At 47.1% G+C, this 18866-nt stretch overlaps 1 protein-coding gene across 3 annotated transcripts in view; it reads left to right on the forward strand.

Moving 5' to 3' along the window:
• The first annotated feature begins 82 nt into the window (after positions 1–82).
• Positions 83–18866, forward strand: part of Wwc1 (WW and C2 domain containing 1) — a 173330-nt gene continuing 154546 nt past the window's right edge. For 2 of the 3 annotated variants that reach the window (XM_008830152.3, XM_029562088.1), the window contains exon 1: positions 84–303. In XM_008830152.3, the coding sequence (XP_008828374.1) occupies positions 185–303 (119 nt within the window). In that variant the 5' untranslated portion in view covers positions 84–184. Of the gene's footprint in view, positions 304–18866 lie in introns of all 3 variants that reach the window. The other variant, XM_029562089.1, reaches the window with a different exon arrangement.

The raw sequence follows: 18866 nt of genomic DNA on the forward strand, positions 1-18866 counted from the left end.
GGGCCGCAGGGCCGCATGGACCGCGGCTCCACCCCGGCCGGCCCCCGTTAGGGCCCCCGATCCGCGGGCGCCACCCCCTTGATCATGCTGCCTCGGCGGCCGCCTGGACCCGGAGCGGCCAGCCCGAGCCGCTGAGCCCCGCGGCGGCCGCGAGCTGCATGGGGGAGCGCGGGCCCTCGGGAAGATGCCCCGGCCGGAGTTGCCCCTGCCAGAGGGCTGGGAGGAGGCGCGCGACTTCGACGGCAAGGTCTACTACATAGACCACACGAACCGCACCACCAGCTGGATCGACCCGCGGGATAGGTAGGACCCCGGGGAGCCCGGACCCGCACCCGGAACCCCGCCTGGGCCGCACCTGCCCTTGCTGGGCGGCGGGTGGCGGGGAGCTCTGCATGCCCCTCGCCTGGTCTTAGTTTGTCTCCCCCCACCACCACTAACACCTTCACCCCCATTGCTGGGCGCCACTCCAGCCCCAAGAGGTGCTGTTCAGAGCAGACGCCAAGCGGGCTGACCCAGGCTGCCCTGCAGCCAGCCCCAGGTAGAGGACTTAGCCCGGGTGGCACCTGTCCAGAGTTTTGACCTTAAGCTCTAGCCCCGCCCCCGACCCCTTTAGGCGGAGAGGTCTGACTGCGGTGAGGGTGAAGACCTAGCCAGGTGAAGCGGGTCCTCCAGGCAGGCTCTCCTGGCTGGGTGAGGGGCTGGTTTGGCCGGGGAGGGGTGTAAGGAGCCCCAGGGATTGCTGGGGAAGGACGTAACGCTCGGCGAAGGGAAGGCAGCTTTTTGACAGGTGCCTCGGTGGCTGCCTAGAGGAGCTTTGGAACAAGTCTGGGGAGGCCGCGGGTGGGAGGGGGAAAGAGGGAGCGGGGGAGGGCAGAAGAGGGAGACTGGTTCTCCAGGAATCTCACAGCAAGTTGGAAGCTGTTAGGATGTGGATGGAGGTGAGAGGCCTCTCATCAAGCCCTGCCCATTGCCTCCTCTCCTCCTTTTCTCTCTGGGGCCAGAGGCTCCTCAGCAAATCCTGACCTTGGTGGGCAACAAGCTGGTTGTAGCTGGAGATTTTGCTGAGACAGGTAGTCTTAGGGTTCCAGATTCTCTCCTAGTTTTAAACTACTTTCACACACACCTGGTCCATGTATGTCTTGGGAGGAGGGAGGCTGCCTGTTGTCTTTTGCTGACAAGGTTTGTGGTCAGAGTATCTCAGGAATGTGGAATTTTCACCTGGTCTGTGACCTTGGGGCTCAGGTGCCAGCAAAGCAAACTAGGTGGATTTTTTTTAGAACCTTTATCTTGTGGGACTCAGATGAGATGTCAGAAGTCCAGGATTTGGTGTGTAGCAAGATGTGGATTAAAGACGGGGTGGGGGGGGGCGCACACGGACACACAGAAAATGTGAGTTTAGTTTCTCATAAGTACATTCATTCATTTAAAATTTCTTGGATGCCTGCTCTATGCTCAACACTGGACTCCATATGACTTGGAAGAGAAAATTTCATCACTAGAGTGTTAGTCTGCTTTTATCTCAGACCTCAGTTTCTTTTCGTGCCTGATTAATGGTTTGCTTGGAAGGCAAGGAGTAATAGTGCGAACTAAAAAGTTAGAAGGAGCATAGGAGATCCAAGGTCAATCCCCTTGAAAAAAGAAAATGTGTGTGTGTGTGTGTGTGTAAGCATGTGTGTAATCATAGTACACATGAGGCAGTCAGAGGACTACTTGTGAGAGTTGGTTTGCTCCTTCTACTGTGTAGGCTCTGGGGATCAAACTCTGGTTGTCATGCTTGGCGACAAGTGCCTTTACCCCTTGAGCCATCCCACTGGCCCCCAACTCCCATTTTTAAATGTAAGAAAAATTAGAAACTGAGGGATGTAATTTGCTCAAATATTTTGACCTTTCCATTTGCATATAGCAAGTTTGCATCCTGCTCTGACTCTGCAGCCTCTCAACTTATCTCTCACACAGTTCTTCCCTATGCCTCTCAGCTCAGTTGCCCAAAGAGGTCTGTTACTGTGCTGGTGGACTTGGCAGCCCCGTTCCCCTTACCTTCTTAGAACACACAAGTTCAAGCTTACGTGTCCTGAGGTGTAAATCCCTGCAGCTGAAACTGGTGTGCTGTGAGCAGTTGGCTGTCATGTGGGAAGGTGAGGACTGCCCTACTAGCAGTGAGTGATCATCATGCATCTGAGAGATACAGCACAGGCGGCTTCTAGAAAACACCAAGAATTCTTGAACCTTGGAAGAGGGCAAGTCTGTAACTTCCATGAATAGCTGAGTTGGCCAGAATATAATCTTCCAAGTTGTAGAGTGTTGGTTTATCCACCAGAACCATTGCTTAATACTCAGCTGTACAACTCACTTGAAAACTTTTGTAGCGCTTTCACAAATGGGAAACTGTTAATATCTATTGCCATAAATAGAAAGGAGCCCTAAAACAACTTTAGGGGAGGGGTCCTGAATATGATCAAAGCCGTTACATGAAATTCTCAAAGAATCAAGAATCAATACAGATATTAAAAAACAAAACCTTAATGTCATTTTACTTTAACCAGATACTACTGTGTCTTACCTCCTGCAGCAGGCCAGGCCCAAACAACCTCTGTTTTTTCCTTTTTCTGTCTTATTGAGACAGGGTATCCCTGTAGCCCCAGCTGGCCCAGAACCCAGACCAGGCTGGCCTTGAACTCACAGAGGTCTGCCTACCTCTGCCTCACAAGTGCTGGGATTAAAGGCATGTACCACCATGCCCAGCACAACATCTGTGTTTATGCAGATAGGCCTAAAAATACTGGTAAGCAGTCAGAAACATGACTGGTGGGGCTGAAGTGATGGCTCAACAGTTAAGAGCCCTGCTGCTCTTGCAGAAGACCCTGGTTCAATCCCTGTACCCACATCATGGCTCATAACTATAACTCCAGTTCTAGGGGATATGATATCCTCTTTTGGCCTCTGAGAGCACCAAGAACATACATAGTGCACATGCATACATGCAGGCAAACAGTCATACACATAAAGATAATTTTTTTTTTTTTTTTTTTTCTTTTTGAAGCAGGGTCTCCCTGTAGCCCCAGCTGTCCTGGAACTCACTATGTAGACCAGGCTGGCCTTGAACTCACAGAGATCCGCCTGCCTCTGCCTCCCAAAGCATAATTGGTACTTGTTGGAGCTCTTGATTCTTCACTTTGTTTCTGCCTCCTGCTCATCCCACCTGCACTGGGCTTCTACACAGTCCTTGAGTTTGGGGTCAGCCCTGGGGCTCACTCCTGTGGCCATCTTTGAAGGATTTGAGGTGGAGTTGTGTCTCTTTGGAATCATTTTCCCATACACCTCTTTAGGGTTCTGCCTTTGAATCCTGCTTGTGTGGCCACAGGTATGTAGCTTGCCCTCTGTGAGGTTTGAGGTGAGAGAATTGCTTGGTTAGCCATTCTTCAAGGGGTGCCAAGCTCTGATTTCAGCTTTCCTGCCTCTCCTTACAGCCCCCCCCCCCCCCGGTATTTATGAAGGAGAAGGGGCAACAGGGACGATCAAGCTAGGCGGATGAGAAGGAAGCACTTTAACGAAGCTGAAAAGAGCTGAACTTTTTTGGGGGGTGGGGTGGGAGGTAAATTCTCCCAGAATGGTGACATCGTGCAACCCATTGAAGCTGTGAAACCAACAAACAAAAAATCACATTTAAGAAAATTCCACTCCTTAAGAGTGTGCGTGTCTGAGCACAAATCAAGGCCATGCCTGCCCATTCCCCTGAATTTAAAAGAAGTCAGTCAAATGGTCCTTCAGTTGGAAAAGTGATTTCTCAGCCACCCAGGACAAAATAGTGTCTCTGGTTACCAACCCTAAAGAATGTCTTGGCACATTCCTCCCTCTGGGGCTGAGCTGTTTTGTGTGCTGTCCATGGAGCTGCTGGGGGTAGAGAATCCAGTTTTCAGCTTCCCCTTTCACCAGGGGGTTGGAAGAGCAGCCAAGCAGCCAGCCTTGCCAACTCTCTCCCCTTCTCACCCAGGGAAGACTGAGAGACTGAAATTCCTGAGGACCGTTGTCCCAACAACGGGAGAGGGTCCAGTGGGCAGCTTGGGCCCTGCCCACTGGGCCAAAGGCTGCAACAGCACCCAGACTCTGCCCAAGTCAAAGCCATTCTGGAGAGGGACAGGTCCCCAGAGAATCAGGTGCTGCAGATCAGACCTGAACAAGCCCTTAGAACTGGGCATCATTTGCAGCTGAGCTTAGGTGCTTCTGAAAGCTGTCAGCGAAGGGCCAACCTTCTGCTTGCATTTAGCTTCATGGTAGGCATAAAACAAATACACCATTTGTTCTCTGAGGAAGAATGGATCATGGGGACTGGCTCTACCAGAGAAGATTCCTGAAGATTCCTGAGAGATTCCTGCTCTCTGGCTTTTGTGTTCAGACCTTGCAGGAACTCTCTGGGAACTCAGCATTTTCTGGGTTCTAGTAATGTGTCCTAGAGACCCATGAGGCTCAGGATTTAGGAACTTCTGTCATGATCAGATGGCCAAATTTGCTAACCTACCATTTCAGATACAACTTTTATTGTAGGAAGTTGAGTCTATAGCAGTTAAAGGTCTTAACCTTAAAGCTCCTGTGAGATTTGTGGACGTGCTAGTGCAATTCCAAAAGTGCAATTCTTTTGTTTTATCTTATTTTGTACATAATTTCTGGGCCCAGTGAACTCCAGGCTCATAACTCTTGTCCTAGATGAACTTGCGAACTGTTTGTAACCCTCTGTATGTCCTCTGTTTAGGTGGAGAACAGATAATGGTTGAGCAATTACCCACCCATCAGGAGGTCGACTGAGAACTTTATATGTTATTTCTTTTGAATCCCCCCAATAGCCCTGGGGCATGAATTACCTGAGGCCTGAGGCTCAGGGCCACACAACTTTTATTTTTAACTTGAATAGCACTGGGGACTAAACCCAGGGCCTCATGCATGCTAAGCAAGTGCTCTACCACTGAGCTACAACCCCAGTTCAAGTCACTGAACTTTTGCAAAACTGAATGTTAGGCAGATTGGGTCTAGATGGAGCCTGAATGCACTATTTCCTTTCCTCTTTCCTTCCTTCCTTCCCTCTCTCCTCCCTCCCTCCTCTCTCCCATCTACCTATCCTTCCTTTGGTGGGCTGAGGTAGAGCCCACATTTCTAACCACTGTACCATTCAGCCTCCTGCCCCCTGAGTTGCTGACTCAAGACCTCTGCTCTACTGCGGCAGGAATTTGGCCTTGGGAAATGGAACTGGGCCAGGCATGGTTTCACTTACCTGTGACCATTCTGGTGTTGCCTTAGTCAACTAGAAGGCAAGTGTGGATAATGGAAAGAGGCTAAGCCTTTGGATCCTAGAACCTTGGGTCTGCCCCTTGCTCCCTAGTGTCCTTGGCAAGTTACATATTCTCTTTGCACCTTGGTTTGGCCCTTAAATTTTTTAAAAAATTAAAAAATTTTACGAGGAGTTGCACAGAAGCCATCAAAGAAGGCTTAAGAGCTTGGAGCCTGGCATGAAGGAGGCAGTAGGAATGCCAGTTCTTCCGCTTTCATTAGCAAAAGTACCTGTGAAGGGCATGGTGGCACATGCCTTTAATCCCAACACTCAAGAGGCAGAGGTAGGTGAATCTCTGTACATTAGAGGTCAGCCTGGTCTACATAGTGAGAGTATCAGGAGAGTTCCAGTCCAGCTGGGGCTACATAGTGAGACCCTGTCTCAGATTAAAAAAAAAAAGTATTAGTTGGAGCAGGGGAGATGGCTCAGGGGTTAGGGTCACTTGCTGATCTTGCAGCCAGGCGTGGTGGCACACTCCTTTAGTCCCAGCACTCAGGAGGCAGAGGCAGGCGGATCTCTGTGAGTTCAAGGCCAGCCTGGTCTACATAGTGACTTCCAGGCTAGCTAGGGCTACAGGAAGATCCTGTCTCAAAAAAAAGTAAAAATAAAATAGGAAAGAATAAAAAATAAACTTTGTCTTCCTGCTAAGCAGAAGAGGCAAGGAGCCTCTTTGACGTATGCATGACTAACCACACTTGCCATTGCTTAGAAATCATCACCCTGTCGGCAAGCTTGAAGGATGTCCACTTAAATAAAATAAAAAAATAAAAATCTTTAAAAAGTGCTTGTGAACTACCTAAGTCAGCTAGGGGCTGGGTGCTCACCCAGCTTTGCTGTTGGAATGGGCCTTTCTGATGATGTAATCTAAGCTTCTCAATTCACTGATGAAACTCAGATTCAGACAAGTGACTTACCCAAGGCCATGTAGCAAATAAATATCGGTGTTGAGTCAAAGCCACCGTTCTTCTTTCTCTTATGTAAACTTTTCCCTAAATCTCAAATCCAGGCTCTCATCAGCAGTAATTTGGTGAATTATTCTTCATAATTCATTTTGGCTGTGTTAGACAGACAGGTTTCATTCATGTCAGAGTGATTTGTGTGTTGCGCCACAGGAATTTGTGTGTGCAACAGTTAAAATACCAATGATCACACAAGAATAATTATTTTTCTTGTTGGTTCAAATGGATTTGGGGTTACTATGTGACTGAAATCACTCTCTACACATTTACATCGTGACATGCTTGCTTAGGTGGGAGTGTCACAAGCCTGCATGAGAATTTACTCAAAGCCTCTGTGCTTCCTGCTTATACTCCTAATGCCCACTGTCTATTCACTTATAAGACGGTCACCTATAGGAAAGTTATTTAGAGAGCTTTTCTACTGTTAACCAGGCTTGAGTTTAAGACCTATACATTTTAGCCAGGCATGATAGCATATCTCTGTAATCCCAGCACAGAGGAGACCGAGGCAAGACAGTGATGGATTTGAGGCTAGCCTGGGCTATGCAATGTCTTGATCCTGTCTAAAAAATAAAAATAAAATCTACATATTCCACAAACATTTTGTATGCAAGGGAACATATTGTATCATTTGTAAGAAATAAGTTCTAAAGCACTGAGAGAGGGGCTAGAGAGATGACTCAGTGGTTAAGAGCACTGGGCGACTCTCGCAGAGGACCCAGCACCCACATGACAGCTAACAACCATCCTAGCTCCATTTCCAAGGGATCTGACATCCTGGTCTGGTCTCTGTGGGCAAGGCATGCATGTGGTGTACTCACATACATACAGGCATAACACATACACATAAAAATAAAACAATTTAAAAAACACTGGTATAGATAAACAAGAAGAAACAAGAGGTTTGGAGGCCCACAAATGCTAAAGCAATAGTAAGTGCTACCATGTATTGAACCTTTTACTCTGGGCTTCCCAATGGGCTTAGCATTTGTATTCTGATCTCATTTAATCATTTCAGCAGTGGTATGAAGTTAATAATATTACTCTTCAATCTTCAGGTGGGGAAACTGAGACTTAGAAAGGTTAAGTAACAATTAGAACCCAGCTAGGCAGACTTCTCAGTTGATACATCTATTTATTAGCTTGTCCACCCATGTCAGGGCCACAGTGAGCTCTTTGGACAAATTAGTCTTGAGTGATTGCTTACTCTCAGAATGGGCAAACCTAGCATTGATCTTAGAGGAAGGTGCTACTAAGGTGCTTTGATTGGAGAAGCCAGTGTTCCCCATTGGCAGCTTAGGAGACTATTTAACATCGACTCTACCTTCTGGGTACAGGAACACTGGGGAAGAGAGACCACAGAGGGAGGCAGAGATGCTGAAGGATGCTAAGTTGTTCAGGGAGGTCAAGGTTCTCTCCAAGTGGCTTGGGCAAATCTCCCATCAGCCAGGGGATGAGTAATGAAGGAGGCAGCTCCTCTCTGTCCCCATCCCTCCCCTTCCAGAGGAGGCCTTAGCCAAACTGACCTGATTTTCTAATCCCCTGGGGTCCCAGGTAACTGTGAGAGAAACACTGTCCTTTTGAAGGGAAAGAGAATCAAGTTGCCTTAGTTACCAGAAGGCTGGCACACCAAACACAGGTGCACAAAAGGCGAGACAGGCTTGAATAAGTGAGAGCTGGAGGTTGCCAGCCTGTTACTACAGGGAGAAAGCCATGATCAGGATTTGGTGACATTTTCAGGGAGTGCTAACTCAATGGCAGGTGGGGCTGTCCATCAGTAGCTCTCTGATGATAAATGGCGCTGTGGTGATGCTCATCCCTGGCTCAGCAAGGGGACCAGATAAGTGGGATCAACTTCACTTAAAGAAGTGATTTCTGGCCTTTATCCTAGCCCTCAGGAGGCAGAGGCAGAGGCAGAGGCAGAGGCAGAGGCAGAGGCAGAGGCACAGCCTGGTTCATGTAGTGAGGCAGACTGGGAGTAAGGAGACCCTGTCAAAAGGGCAGCGGGGGGAAAAGAAGCCCCGTTAAAAAAAAAAAAAAAAAAAAAGTGGCTTCTAGTGGCTTCTATAGCATTCTGTCAGCAGCTCTACACTCTTTACTGAGGAGCACTTCCACCTTGACAGGACCAGATCCGTGTTGAGTGCACATGAAAAGCCCATGCTGTACCCCTCCCATCAGAAATGGCCAGTTGGCCCCAAACATCTTTTTTAAAAAAATATTTTTATTTTGTGTATGAGTGTATTGCTTGCATGCATATAAGTGTACCCATGTTGTGCAATGCCTGCTGGGGTCAGAAGAGGGAATCAGATCCTCCAGAACAGGAGTCAGGACAGTTGTTACCTGCTATGTGGGTGCTGGGAATTGAACCCAGGTCTTCTGCAAGAGCAACCAGTGCTCTTAACCGCGAGCCATCTCTCTAGCTCGACCCCATACATCTTTAGGTAGAAGAGCCACAGGGTCTGGCTACCAATTCAGCTGGATTGGGCTTCTTGGCTGCCTCAAGATGCTGTTTCAGAATGAGTCAGAGGGAGAGAACACTAAGAAAGTGGGTACAGTAGTGACCATTTTCGCCTCTGGTTCCTAGGCTGAATAACCTCTTACCAAAGTACTGTAGTAGGGACAAAAGAGAACGGGGTAGGCATTCACTGTGGTTGGACAGGGAGAACGTTCTATAAACATGCTGGTTTGGGAAGAGTGGATGGGTAGAGAGAAAGGGGGGGGGGACAAAGGAGACAAGTGTGTGGGTCACGTGTCCCTATCCCCCTCTACCCCCCTTACCTCCTGGATGCTTCTACTCATGACATCTCCCAGTTGGGAAGAAATGGGATCTTTCAGTTTCAAATGTCTGCCAAAGAAAAGGGACTGAGGCTTAAGTTCTCACTCAATGGTCAGCCAGGAAAAAAAAAAGCTGCATCAAGATTAGGGATACCTTTGTTGGCTGTTTTTCCTTTGCTTCTCTATTCATCACTTGCAGGCATCAGGAACCCCAGGCAGCTGCTGACTTTCCCCAGTTCAGCTGCCTGCTGTTGTCCCAGCCTGGTTTGGTGGCAGTCTCCCCATCCACCTAACACCCTGGCTTCTCCCAGCCACTGTCAGCCATCACTACAGTGTCCCTGGGATCCCCTGACTGGCAAGTGCCTTGGAGGGATAAAATATCAAGATACAGGCATAAGGTGGCTGTCGATGAGATGACCTTCCTACCTGTGTGGTCACTTTCTCATGCTCTGTGAGAAGTCCACCACGTAGTCCAGGAATTGCTTACCAGTGTGTGGAACAGCAGGAGCAGTATTTGGCATGGAGTGATAGCGATGTTTAATAAAATTAATTATCATTAATGATCATTGCCCAGTATCTGTCAAGTGCCAGACACCATTGTGCATTGAAGTTCCTGGCATTTTGCAAATAGGGAAACTGAGGTGGAAAAATGTCGAGTGACAAGTCCCAGACCATGCAGGTACAAGAGGCAGTGTAGCAATCTGAATTATGGTTAGAATTTCAGAACCTTACTTATTCCACCCCTGAAATCTCTTCCTTTGAGTTCTAAGAAAGGGAAGCTGAAAGAAAGAGGCTCTGTTAACTACAGAGAAAGAAGCAAAAATAGCTGACGGTGAATCTACCTTTTCACTATGGAGCAAAATAGTTGCGTGGTTGTAGCTCTCCATGGTATGACCCACCTCACTGTTCTCTGCACTTTATAGAGATTGTCAGAAGACAGAGTCAGGTCTGGTGCTTTTGACACTAGCAAATGGCCTTGAACCCATTCCTGCTCCTCAGCTGTAAAACAGGGATAAGAAGGCAATTCCTATGAATAGGTCACACTTGCCCCACTGTGGAAGGGTCACAGTGTGAGGCCTAATATTGCTTTATGAGGCAAGCCGTTTCTAGTGAGGCTAACATGCTCACTTTTGCATCAGTAGAGGAACTACTACTTCTTTTCCAACTAAAATCTCTTGATGACCATAGCCTGCCTGATCCACGCTGATGTCAGTGCTTGCCAACCATCTTGGCAGTGCTCACTATATAAATAAATCAATAAACTTTTTCTCCTGGTTCTTATCAGAGGCAAGCCCTTCTTTGGAATTTCTGGAGTAGAGCAACTTGTGGGTGAGCTGGTGCCAGGGCTGTGTGTGTGAAGAGGAGTAATAAATTGCAGTTATCAGGACAGAGTTAGAAGGCTCGGGTAGGATCCGTAGTCCCTGGCATTCTTTTGTAACTGCTTTGTTAGCATGTCCTGGTCTCCCCCTTGCTCTATTTGAGAGCTGCCTGAGAACCTGGGGTTTGGCATGCTGGAGGTACAGAAGGGCTGTGGTATTTGTTTATCAATCCCGCCCAGCCAGGTGCTGACCATTCACTCTGCAGGTATTTATGGAGTGCCTACCATACAGAGACTGTGGTGCTGGGGATCAGAGCAAAGTCCCGCTGGAGTGGTGTGGATGCTTGGCTGAGGAAGACTAGCCAATGGTTAAACAGATAGTTGCGTTATGACCTGGGACTTGGTGTTCTCTCAGTTCTTTAATTCATCTGCAGAAATAAAGGTGACTGTGACAACTCTTGATGGCAGTCTGAATCTAGACTTGGAAACTGGAGGGAGACCTTTGTGCCCACCACAGGGTGTTACTGAGAGCTTGCTATGGTGAGTCGGGTAGAGTGCTGGCAAAGTAGTTGTGAAATCACAACAGTCTCCAATTCATGGAATTTATACAGGCTAGCGAGAGACAATAGTCATGGAACTGTGCAAATACAGCTAGAATTCCAGGCCCTCTGAGCCCATGAACTTCCTCCCCTGTGTCGTCTTCATGCATTCAGTCATTTAACAAATATTCATTAGACGGCATGTCTATATTGTGCCAGCAGACATTCCAGACTGGTGATTGGTGGTAAGTCTATAGAAGTCATTGCCCTCATGAATCTTATATTCTAGAGCAGTGATTGCCAACCTTCAGGAGGCACCAGAAGGCTTTAGAAGGTACTGGAAATTCTTGAAAGTGGAGTCTGGTTCTGGGTGGGGCTTGAAAATGTTCATTTCCAACAGGTTCCCTGGTGAGGCTACTGGTCTGTACCCTGTACCTTGATATCTTGACTCTTGGAATCATGGCAATAAGCTAAGAGTGGGTTCTGTGACAAAAATGCATACAGGAAGGGTCACATGGTGCTCCTCCCTATGCTAGAAGGGCTCAAGGAGGCCCCATCACACTTCTGTGATTGTTTGGAGCATTGTTGTTCTGGTTTCCCTAACCAAATCATGAGGTTAATCTTTCTTTTCTCCTTTTTGTTTGTTTTTGGTCATGTAGCCCAGGCTGGCTTTGAACCCCTGATATACCACCATGCCTGGCCCTATGGGGTTTTCTTGTTCATGTTGAAGTAAAGCAGGCAACCTGAGGGGTGCCAGAAACCTGAAAACACATTCTTTTTAGTTAGGATGGATAGCAGTTGCATGTCCATGACCTCCACCTGCTAAGCTGCCCATGGAGGACTCAGAGGCCCTCACCCCCAAGAACTCCCATCACCTCCACTCCAGGAGGTTACAGGGAGGGCAGTGTGGTGAAGAGACCAATGCTCTCCCACCCATACCCACTCGGAGTCTTGACAACAGTCCCCTACGAGGAGTGTGATCAGCTGTATCTTCTCCATTCTGGTTATTAGATAGCTCATAGCTGGCTTGCAGCAGGAGCATACAAACCAGGAGGTGTGTGCTTCAGGACCAAGAGTCTTAGGTTCTATTTCTGGGCATTCCTTTGAGGAACAAATCTCTTGCTCTTGTGCCTGCATCTCTGTAACTCTAGCACAGGGTCAGGGATCTTTGATTTCCTTTCTATAACAGGAGGGGGATATTGTTGGAGCTGGAAGAACAATAGAAAAGGATGGGGGTTCCCAGCCAGTGCTGGTGGGGAATGTTCAGAATCTGCATGCACAACCCACATCTAGACATTCTAGTGTAGTTGGTCCAGGGTATAGCCTGAGTGGGATTTTTAAAAGTCCCCCATTGAGAACTGGGCACGGTGGTGCGCACCTATAATCTTAGCACTCAGGAGGTAGAGAAAGGTGGATGGAGAGTTTGAGGCTACTCTGTGCTACACAATGAGTTCCAATTAAGCCTGCTGTTCATGGTGAGACCCTGTCTCAAAAAGAGAGAAAAGAAAATCCTCAATTGATTCTGGGGTGCGACTAGATTGGAGAATTGCAACTGTAGTTAAATATCTGCTTTCACATCAAATGCTCCCTTGTCAAGTTTGAATAAGATTATGTGAAAGTACCGTATAAAGGGCACCCATGCGAACATCACATATCATCTCGAAACTTACCATTTATACAGTTCTACTTGGAAAATTGAGGTGATCCAGGAAGTGTTAAAAAAATAGTTGCAGGAGGTAGGAAAGTAGATATTTAGGGAACACTTGGTACTTTACTGTTTGGTAATTTTCCCTCTTCTTTACCTATCTTGATACTGCTTTCCTGATGTGTTAAGTGTCAAAGAGATTTGGGCTCCTTTTTGCCAGGATATGAAAATCTTCCATTCCCTTTGCATTAGTAATGCTTTTAAATAAATTGGTCTAAGCTGTTTTAGTGTTGTCAGCCTGAGGGTTGGGCTTCCCTCTCATCCACAGAACCAGCTCTGGATTCCACACACATACCTGTAACCATGAGCCTCCTGGAAAGTGGGTACAGATGTTTCCCCCTTCTGCATCATAGCCTATGGATCAGAACTGATACTGGCTAATGCTTATCAAGACTTTACATTGTGCTAACTCCAGGCTAGGTGCTTTGAATGTATCATCAGCTTCATTCAAGTGGCAATGCTGAGAGACAAAAGTTCCTGCCATCTCCATCCTTTAATGGGAAGATTGGGGGTGTGGAGGGTGTCCTACTTGTGGTTACATAGCTAATCAGAGGCAGAATTATCATGTGAACCCAGTGTTTCTGCATCACCTCCACCCTTTCATGTTCTTTACCATCTTGTAGGTCAGACCAGGCTAGCTGTCAAGGAAAGCAATATTAAGTGAGTTAGACAGTAAGTAACTTTCAACCACAGCCCTCTTCACTTACTGTGATTCCTTCAGTGGCAACTTCTTGCAGTTACTCAGGCTTTCTGCTCACTCTGTTTCTGTTTTAGCAGGTGTCTCTCAGTATGTAAGATTGGTTGGCTCTTCTGAGTATACCTGATTTATTAGCATCCCTCCTGGCCTTGAGTTCCTCGACCAAAGGCCCTGTCCATGATGGAGATTACCATCTCTTCCTTCTTAGAGACTGTGTTCTGCTTAATGGAGCTCAATCAGATGACTTTGCTTAAGAGCTCAGCAAGAACCAAGTGTCCTTGTGTTTCTGGAGGCCTGGACAGTCCATGGGTTGGTCTACAGCTTTCTTGCTCACCCATTGGAACACCCTTCAGGATGTTTGTTTTGTGTTCATTAGAAGTCAAGTGGGTCATTTCAGGCTTAGGTTTGCTGAGCAGGAAGTGGACCTGGATATGCTTGGATTACCTTCCACTTGTACACATTGGGTAGAATTGAAACTAAAAATTTCAAGCCGAGCATGGTAGCACACATCTATAATCCTAGCACTTGGAAGGCGTGAAGATCACAAGTTTGAGACCAGTCGGGGCCGTATCATGAAACCATATCTAGGAAAAAGAAAAAGAGTTCCATGACTTCTATGTATGTGATTCCTGTTGGGAATTGTGCAAGAAATGGGTCCAGAAGTGAATAGAGACTTGTATCCCAGCAGAGCTCACAGACAATAACAGGACACAAAGTGATGACAGACGAGGAAAATACAGGGTGGCACATTAGAAAATTAAATGCCTTGTAAGTGATACCACAGGTCAAAGTATAAAATTATAAAGATCTATAGATGGAAAAGTGAGTTTGCTCTTAGCTTTAAAAAAGACCCATCTATATTGGCCACCTTTTAACCTCTCTAGCTAGATTTTCTTCATTCCAGCCATGAGTCCTTGGCACTGTATTAGTAACAAGTAGTGTTCATGACCTTGACCAGGGAGCATGTTTTTCTCCCCCAAGGCAGTGTGATCTGTTGACCACGTGCAGCACTCTGAAGAGTGGCTCAAGTGCAGATTCCCTGCCCTAGTAAACCCAGTCCAAATCTTTAGAGGTACAATCTAGACACTGTGCTTAAGATAAGACCTCCCAAGTGCTTAGGATGGACTCTTTGATTGGAGAACTGCTGCTCAAGGGGACAGATCTGTACAAATCACTCTAGAGACCCAAATGTAAGCTCCTGCCCTCTCATCTTCCACAGCCCTGATCACTGTCCCTTATTTCTTACACCAGAGGCTCTTTTCCTCTCTCAGGCTTCTATGGAGTTTTCTACCGTCTGCTCAAGCGTTTCCTCCCCAAGAGCAGGTCTTTAGCCTGTGCACCTTGCACTGTGCCTCCTTAGCTAAAGAACAGAGGGGGGGCCACACCCTCTGCTTGCATAGCCCCCTCCATGCCTCAGCCCCTTCCATCCATCCTGTCTACCACCACCCTTGGAACAAGGTTCCAGAGGCTTCCCCAGGGGCTGTGCAAAGGTATTTTCCTTGACTTTCCAATGCATCTGTTAGTGTTGTGCCTTCTGCGTTTCTGAAGGTCATTCTGTGAGGCATTTTGCATTCTTCTTCCTCTCTGTTCTTCCTTAGAAGTGACCTGTATGCCCCCAGCCTTCAATCACCTGCTCTGGGCAGTATGTCTGGGTCTTGACAACCTTGCAGTCTATTGCAGCCCTGCAGTCTACATGCAGATCTTAGATGCTGGTCTTAGATGTGTTGGAGCATGTGGGGGCTCAGATTCCAAAGGTCTCCATGGGACATAGTGGAGGGTGGTCCTTCTTCCTGCCTGATTCCTGTCCGTCCTGTCTGTAGGCATCTGCTACTTCCAGAAGCATCCATCTTGATTCTCCCCTCCCTCCACTAAGATGCTAACTTCAGTCCCCTTTCATTTTCAGAGTCTCACATTTCATTCATTTTCTATGTTCCTACAGGGGCTGAGGTGATGATAGAGACCAAATCAAAGGCCTCTCCCTGTTTGGCCAGCCTGTGCTATGCTTACGGTTCCCACAGCACAACTAAGTGCTGGCCACCCCATGGAAGCTAGTCCATACCTACTTTCTAAGCACCGTTTCCCTCACCTATAAGACGGGAATCATTTCTTCTTCCTCCCCACCTCTTCCTCTTTGATTAAAATATGAGCTACCACATTAAGTTTACTTCATACTTTTGTATAAAAAAGAATATTTAAAAAGCTCTTTCAGGTTGGGGAGATGGCCAAGTCAGTAAAGTGCTTAGTGTGCCAAGCATGAGGACCTGAGTTCGATCCTCTGCACCCACAATAAAAGCCAAGCACAAGTAGGCAGAGACAGGAGGATTCCTGGGGCTTTCTGGCCAGCCAGTCCAGCTAAATCAGAAAGTTCCAGATTCAGGGAGAGATATACCTATCTCAAAAAATAGGATGGAGAATAATTAGAGAAGACACCCAATGTCAGCCTCTGATGTCAGCCTCTGACCTCCACATGCAAACACACACACACACACGACACACACATGTGACACACACAACAACACAATAAATAAATAAATAGACCTTTTGGGGCTGGGGGTGTAGTCCACTGTAGAACACTTGCTTGGTTTTCAGGAGGCCCTGGATTCTATCCCTAGCACCACAAAAAAAAAAAAAAAAAAAAAAAAAAAAAAAAAACCACCACCAACAACAAAATCATAAAACAAAAAACCTCAACTCTCTGATATATGCCTAGGTGTCTTTTGTTTGTTACAATTTCAAAAAGGCAGCTAAGTTGCAAAACTACTATACAAAATCCCCATTCCCCCTTTTCCTATATTACCAAGTGCCTTGTGCTAGGTTTCTCCCCCCGCCCCCCCAGTATATGATAACATACAGTTTTAGTGCATTGTCTGAAATGCTTGCAAACTGAGGTTCTTCGCATTTCCAGTTTCTTCCAATTTGGGTCTGTTTACGTGCACATCATGAGATACCTTGGGGAGAGGAGCTAAGTCAAGTATTGGTTGGTGTTTTGTGGACACCTTGTATGCACAGGCTGAAGTTAATTTTATACAATATTTTCAGTAATTTTGTGCATATAACAAGGATCTGTGGGGTGGAACGTTCCACTTGTAGCATCATGTTGGTATTCAAAATTTTTAGATTTGGGGGCAAATGAGATTTTCAGTTGTTGGATTAGGAATGCTCAGTGTGCAGTGTACAGAAAACTATTTCATTTAAGAGTAAGTTGGGGGGCGGGAGAGGTGCCTCAGTGGTTAAGAGCACTGGTTGTCCTTGCAGAAGACCTGGGTTTGAATCCCAGCACCCACATAGCAGCTAATAACTGTCCGTAACTCCCCAGGGGATCCAACAGCCTCTTCTGTTGGGCATTCACAACATGGGTGCAATTACCTACATTCAGGCAATACACGCATACACATAAAATAAAAATAATAAATTTAAAAAAAAAGTAAGTTGGGAGCTGGGTGTGGTGGCCCATGCCTTTAATCCCAGATCTTGGGAGGCAGAGGCAGGTGGATCTCTGTCAATTCATAGTGAGTTCCAGGCCAGCTGGGGCTACAGGGAGAGGGAGACCCTGTCCCAAAAGTTGGGGTCTTTTTTTCTCTAAATACTTGAGTATATAGTTCCCACAGTATCCTTCTATATAAGCACAGACACACACAGTGCTTACCTAGCATGCACGAAGCCCTGGGTTCAAGTCCCAGGACTACATAAATTAGGCATGGTGACTCATTACATCCCTGTAATCCCAGTACTCAGATGTGGAAGCAGGAGAAGCAGAAGTCCTACATAGTAAGTTTGAGACCAGTCTGGGCTACATGAAACTTTAGCTCAAAAGAAAAAGAAAAAAAAAAAAAAAAAAAAAAAAGGGTATTTTTTAGGGGGAAAAAAAGGAAAAAAAAACTTTTTTTTTTTTTTTTTTGCCTAAAGCTACAGTGGCCCATAAAGGTTAGGCTTACTAAGGAAGAGACTACATGGGGGGGGGGGGTCTCAGGAGACCACAGAGAATAGCATAGGCCCACTGAGGGTTGATGGGAGCTCCACCAAGAGGCTGAGAGTGGCTAAGACACCAGCATGCCCCCTTGCTCCTCCCTTTGTCCCCCTCCCCCCATATTATAGTTAAGGCACTTCACAGAGAGCAAGGCTGTCAGATGCTTAGACATATCAGTGGTTATTATACCACTGCGCGTTCTTGTGCTGCTCCAGTGCTCCAGATAGTACGGAAGGCCCCAGCCAATCTCAAACCCTTCAATTCAGTTACAACTAGCAAGAGATGCTTGTTAAAAAGGTCACCAGCTTGGTCTTGAACTGGACTCTCCTGGAGCGGGAGTCATGTACCAACCATAGCAGCTGCTCACTTGGGAGTTGTCCCCAGAACCTCCAAAGTAATTACCTCTCAAACTCATGTTCTAAAGCATAGGGCCTGGTGGCTACTGCAGCTGAGCCTATGCTGTGCTTCAGACCTACACCTGCCTTCATCCTCAGGGGCAAACTCCTGTTTATCACATGAACCCTAACTTCTTCTGTCCCTCAAAATATGAGCTCTAGACCAACTCATGATCTCTGCCTCAGAGCTTGTTAGAGGTGCCCACAAAACAGCATCTGCATTAATTAAAAAATGTTTAATTGACATATTCATTGTGCATGTTTATGGCTATGGTGTGGTGTTTCAGTGACATATATGCACTATGAAACAGAGCCTTCCTTTTCAGCAGATCCCAACAGTACATGCGTATATGCTCATGAGCAGCACGGAGCGTTCAGCACTCTGGGTCCTGTGACCTCTTTTCTTGGTTCAACTGTGGCTGCCTGTGAGCTCTGATCTAGGACACACCACATAGTTGTGGTATTGTGAACAGTGCAATTTTATAGCCAGTTATAAACGATATCTAGCGAAAGGAGATTCTTAGCTCATTCTCAGAGCCCCACATGAGGTAAAGGATTGAAGCTGGGTGGGGCGATGGGGCTTGGTTGATTAGGGGTTCACACCTGCTGAGAAAATGTAAGGTCATGAGGCCACATTATAGTTTGATGCCAAAAGTCGGAGCAGATGCCAAAGGTCAGAGTGGACTGAGGCCAAACTATAGAATGCTGTACTGGGGAACAGAGAGGGACAGTGGTTGGACCCTCATGGAAGAGTGCTTGTTGGCTTTCGGATGTAATGAGGTGGCCAGACAGACACCCCAGCACATCACAGAGGCAGGACTTCAAGCTTCAGAGAACAAGGGCAAAGTTAGAGCACGACAAAGAGGCACTGAAGTCCCCAGCAAGCTTCCCAGGCAGGAACATGAAGGCCAGGCTCCTCAGATCAAGGGACTAGCAGGAAGAAGGCCTCAGGTGGGCAAGACAGGCTGGCAGAACCAGGGGCCCTGCGTGGAAACCCGTGCCTGAGCCTGGGGCCCCACAAGGTGCCTCCTATTCTGGGGCTGGGGACCAGATGGTAGGGAGCCAGCCACAAACTGCAGGGGTTGCTGGCTGGTCTTTCCTGGCATGAGAGTGGCCAGAAAATGTAGCCAGATTCAAAGGGCTTTATCCATTACAGATTGGGACACTGCCCTTTCCCTGCAGGCTCACCTG

Source organism: Nannospalax galili, unplaced genomic scaffold (genome assembly GCF_000622305.1).
Source record: "Nannospalax galili isolate Female #2095 unplaced genomic scaffold, S.galili_v1.0 scaffold1154, whole genome shotgun sequence".
NCBI lineage: Eukaryota > Metazoa > Chordata > Mammalia > Rodentia > Spalacidae > Nannospalax > Nannospalax galili.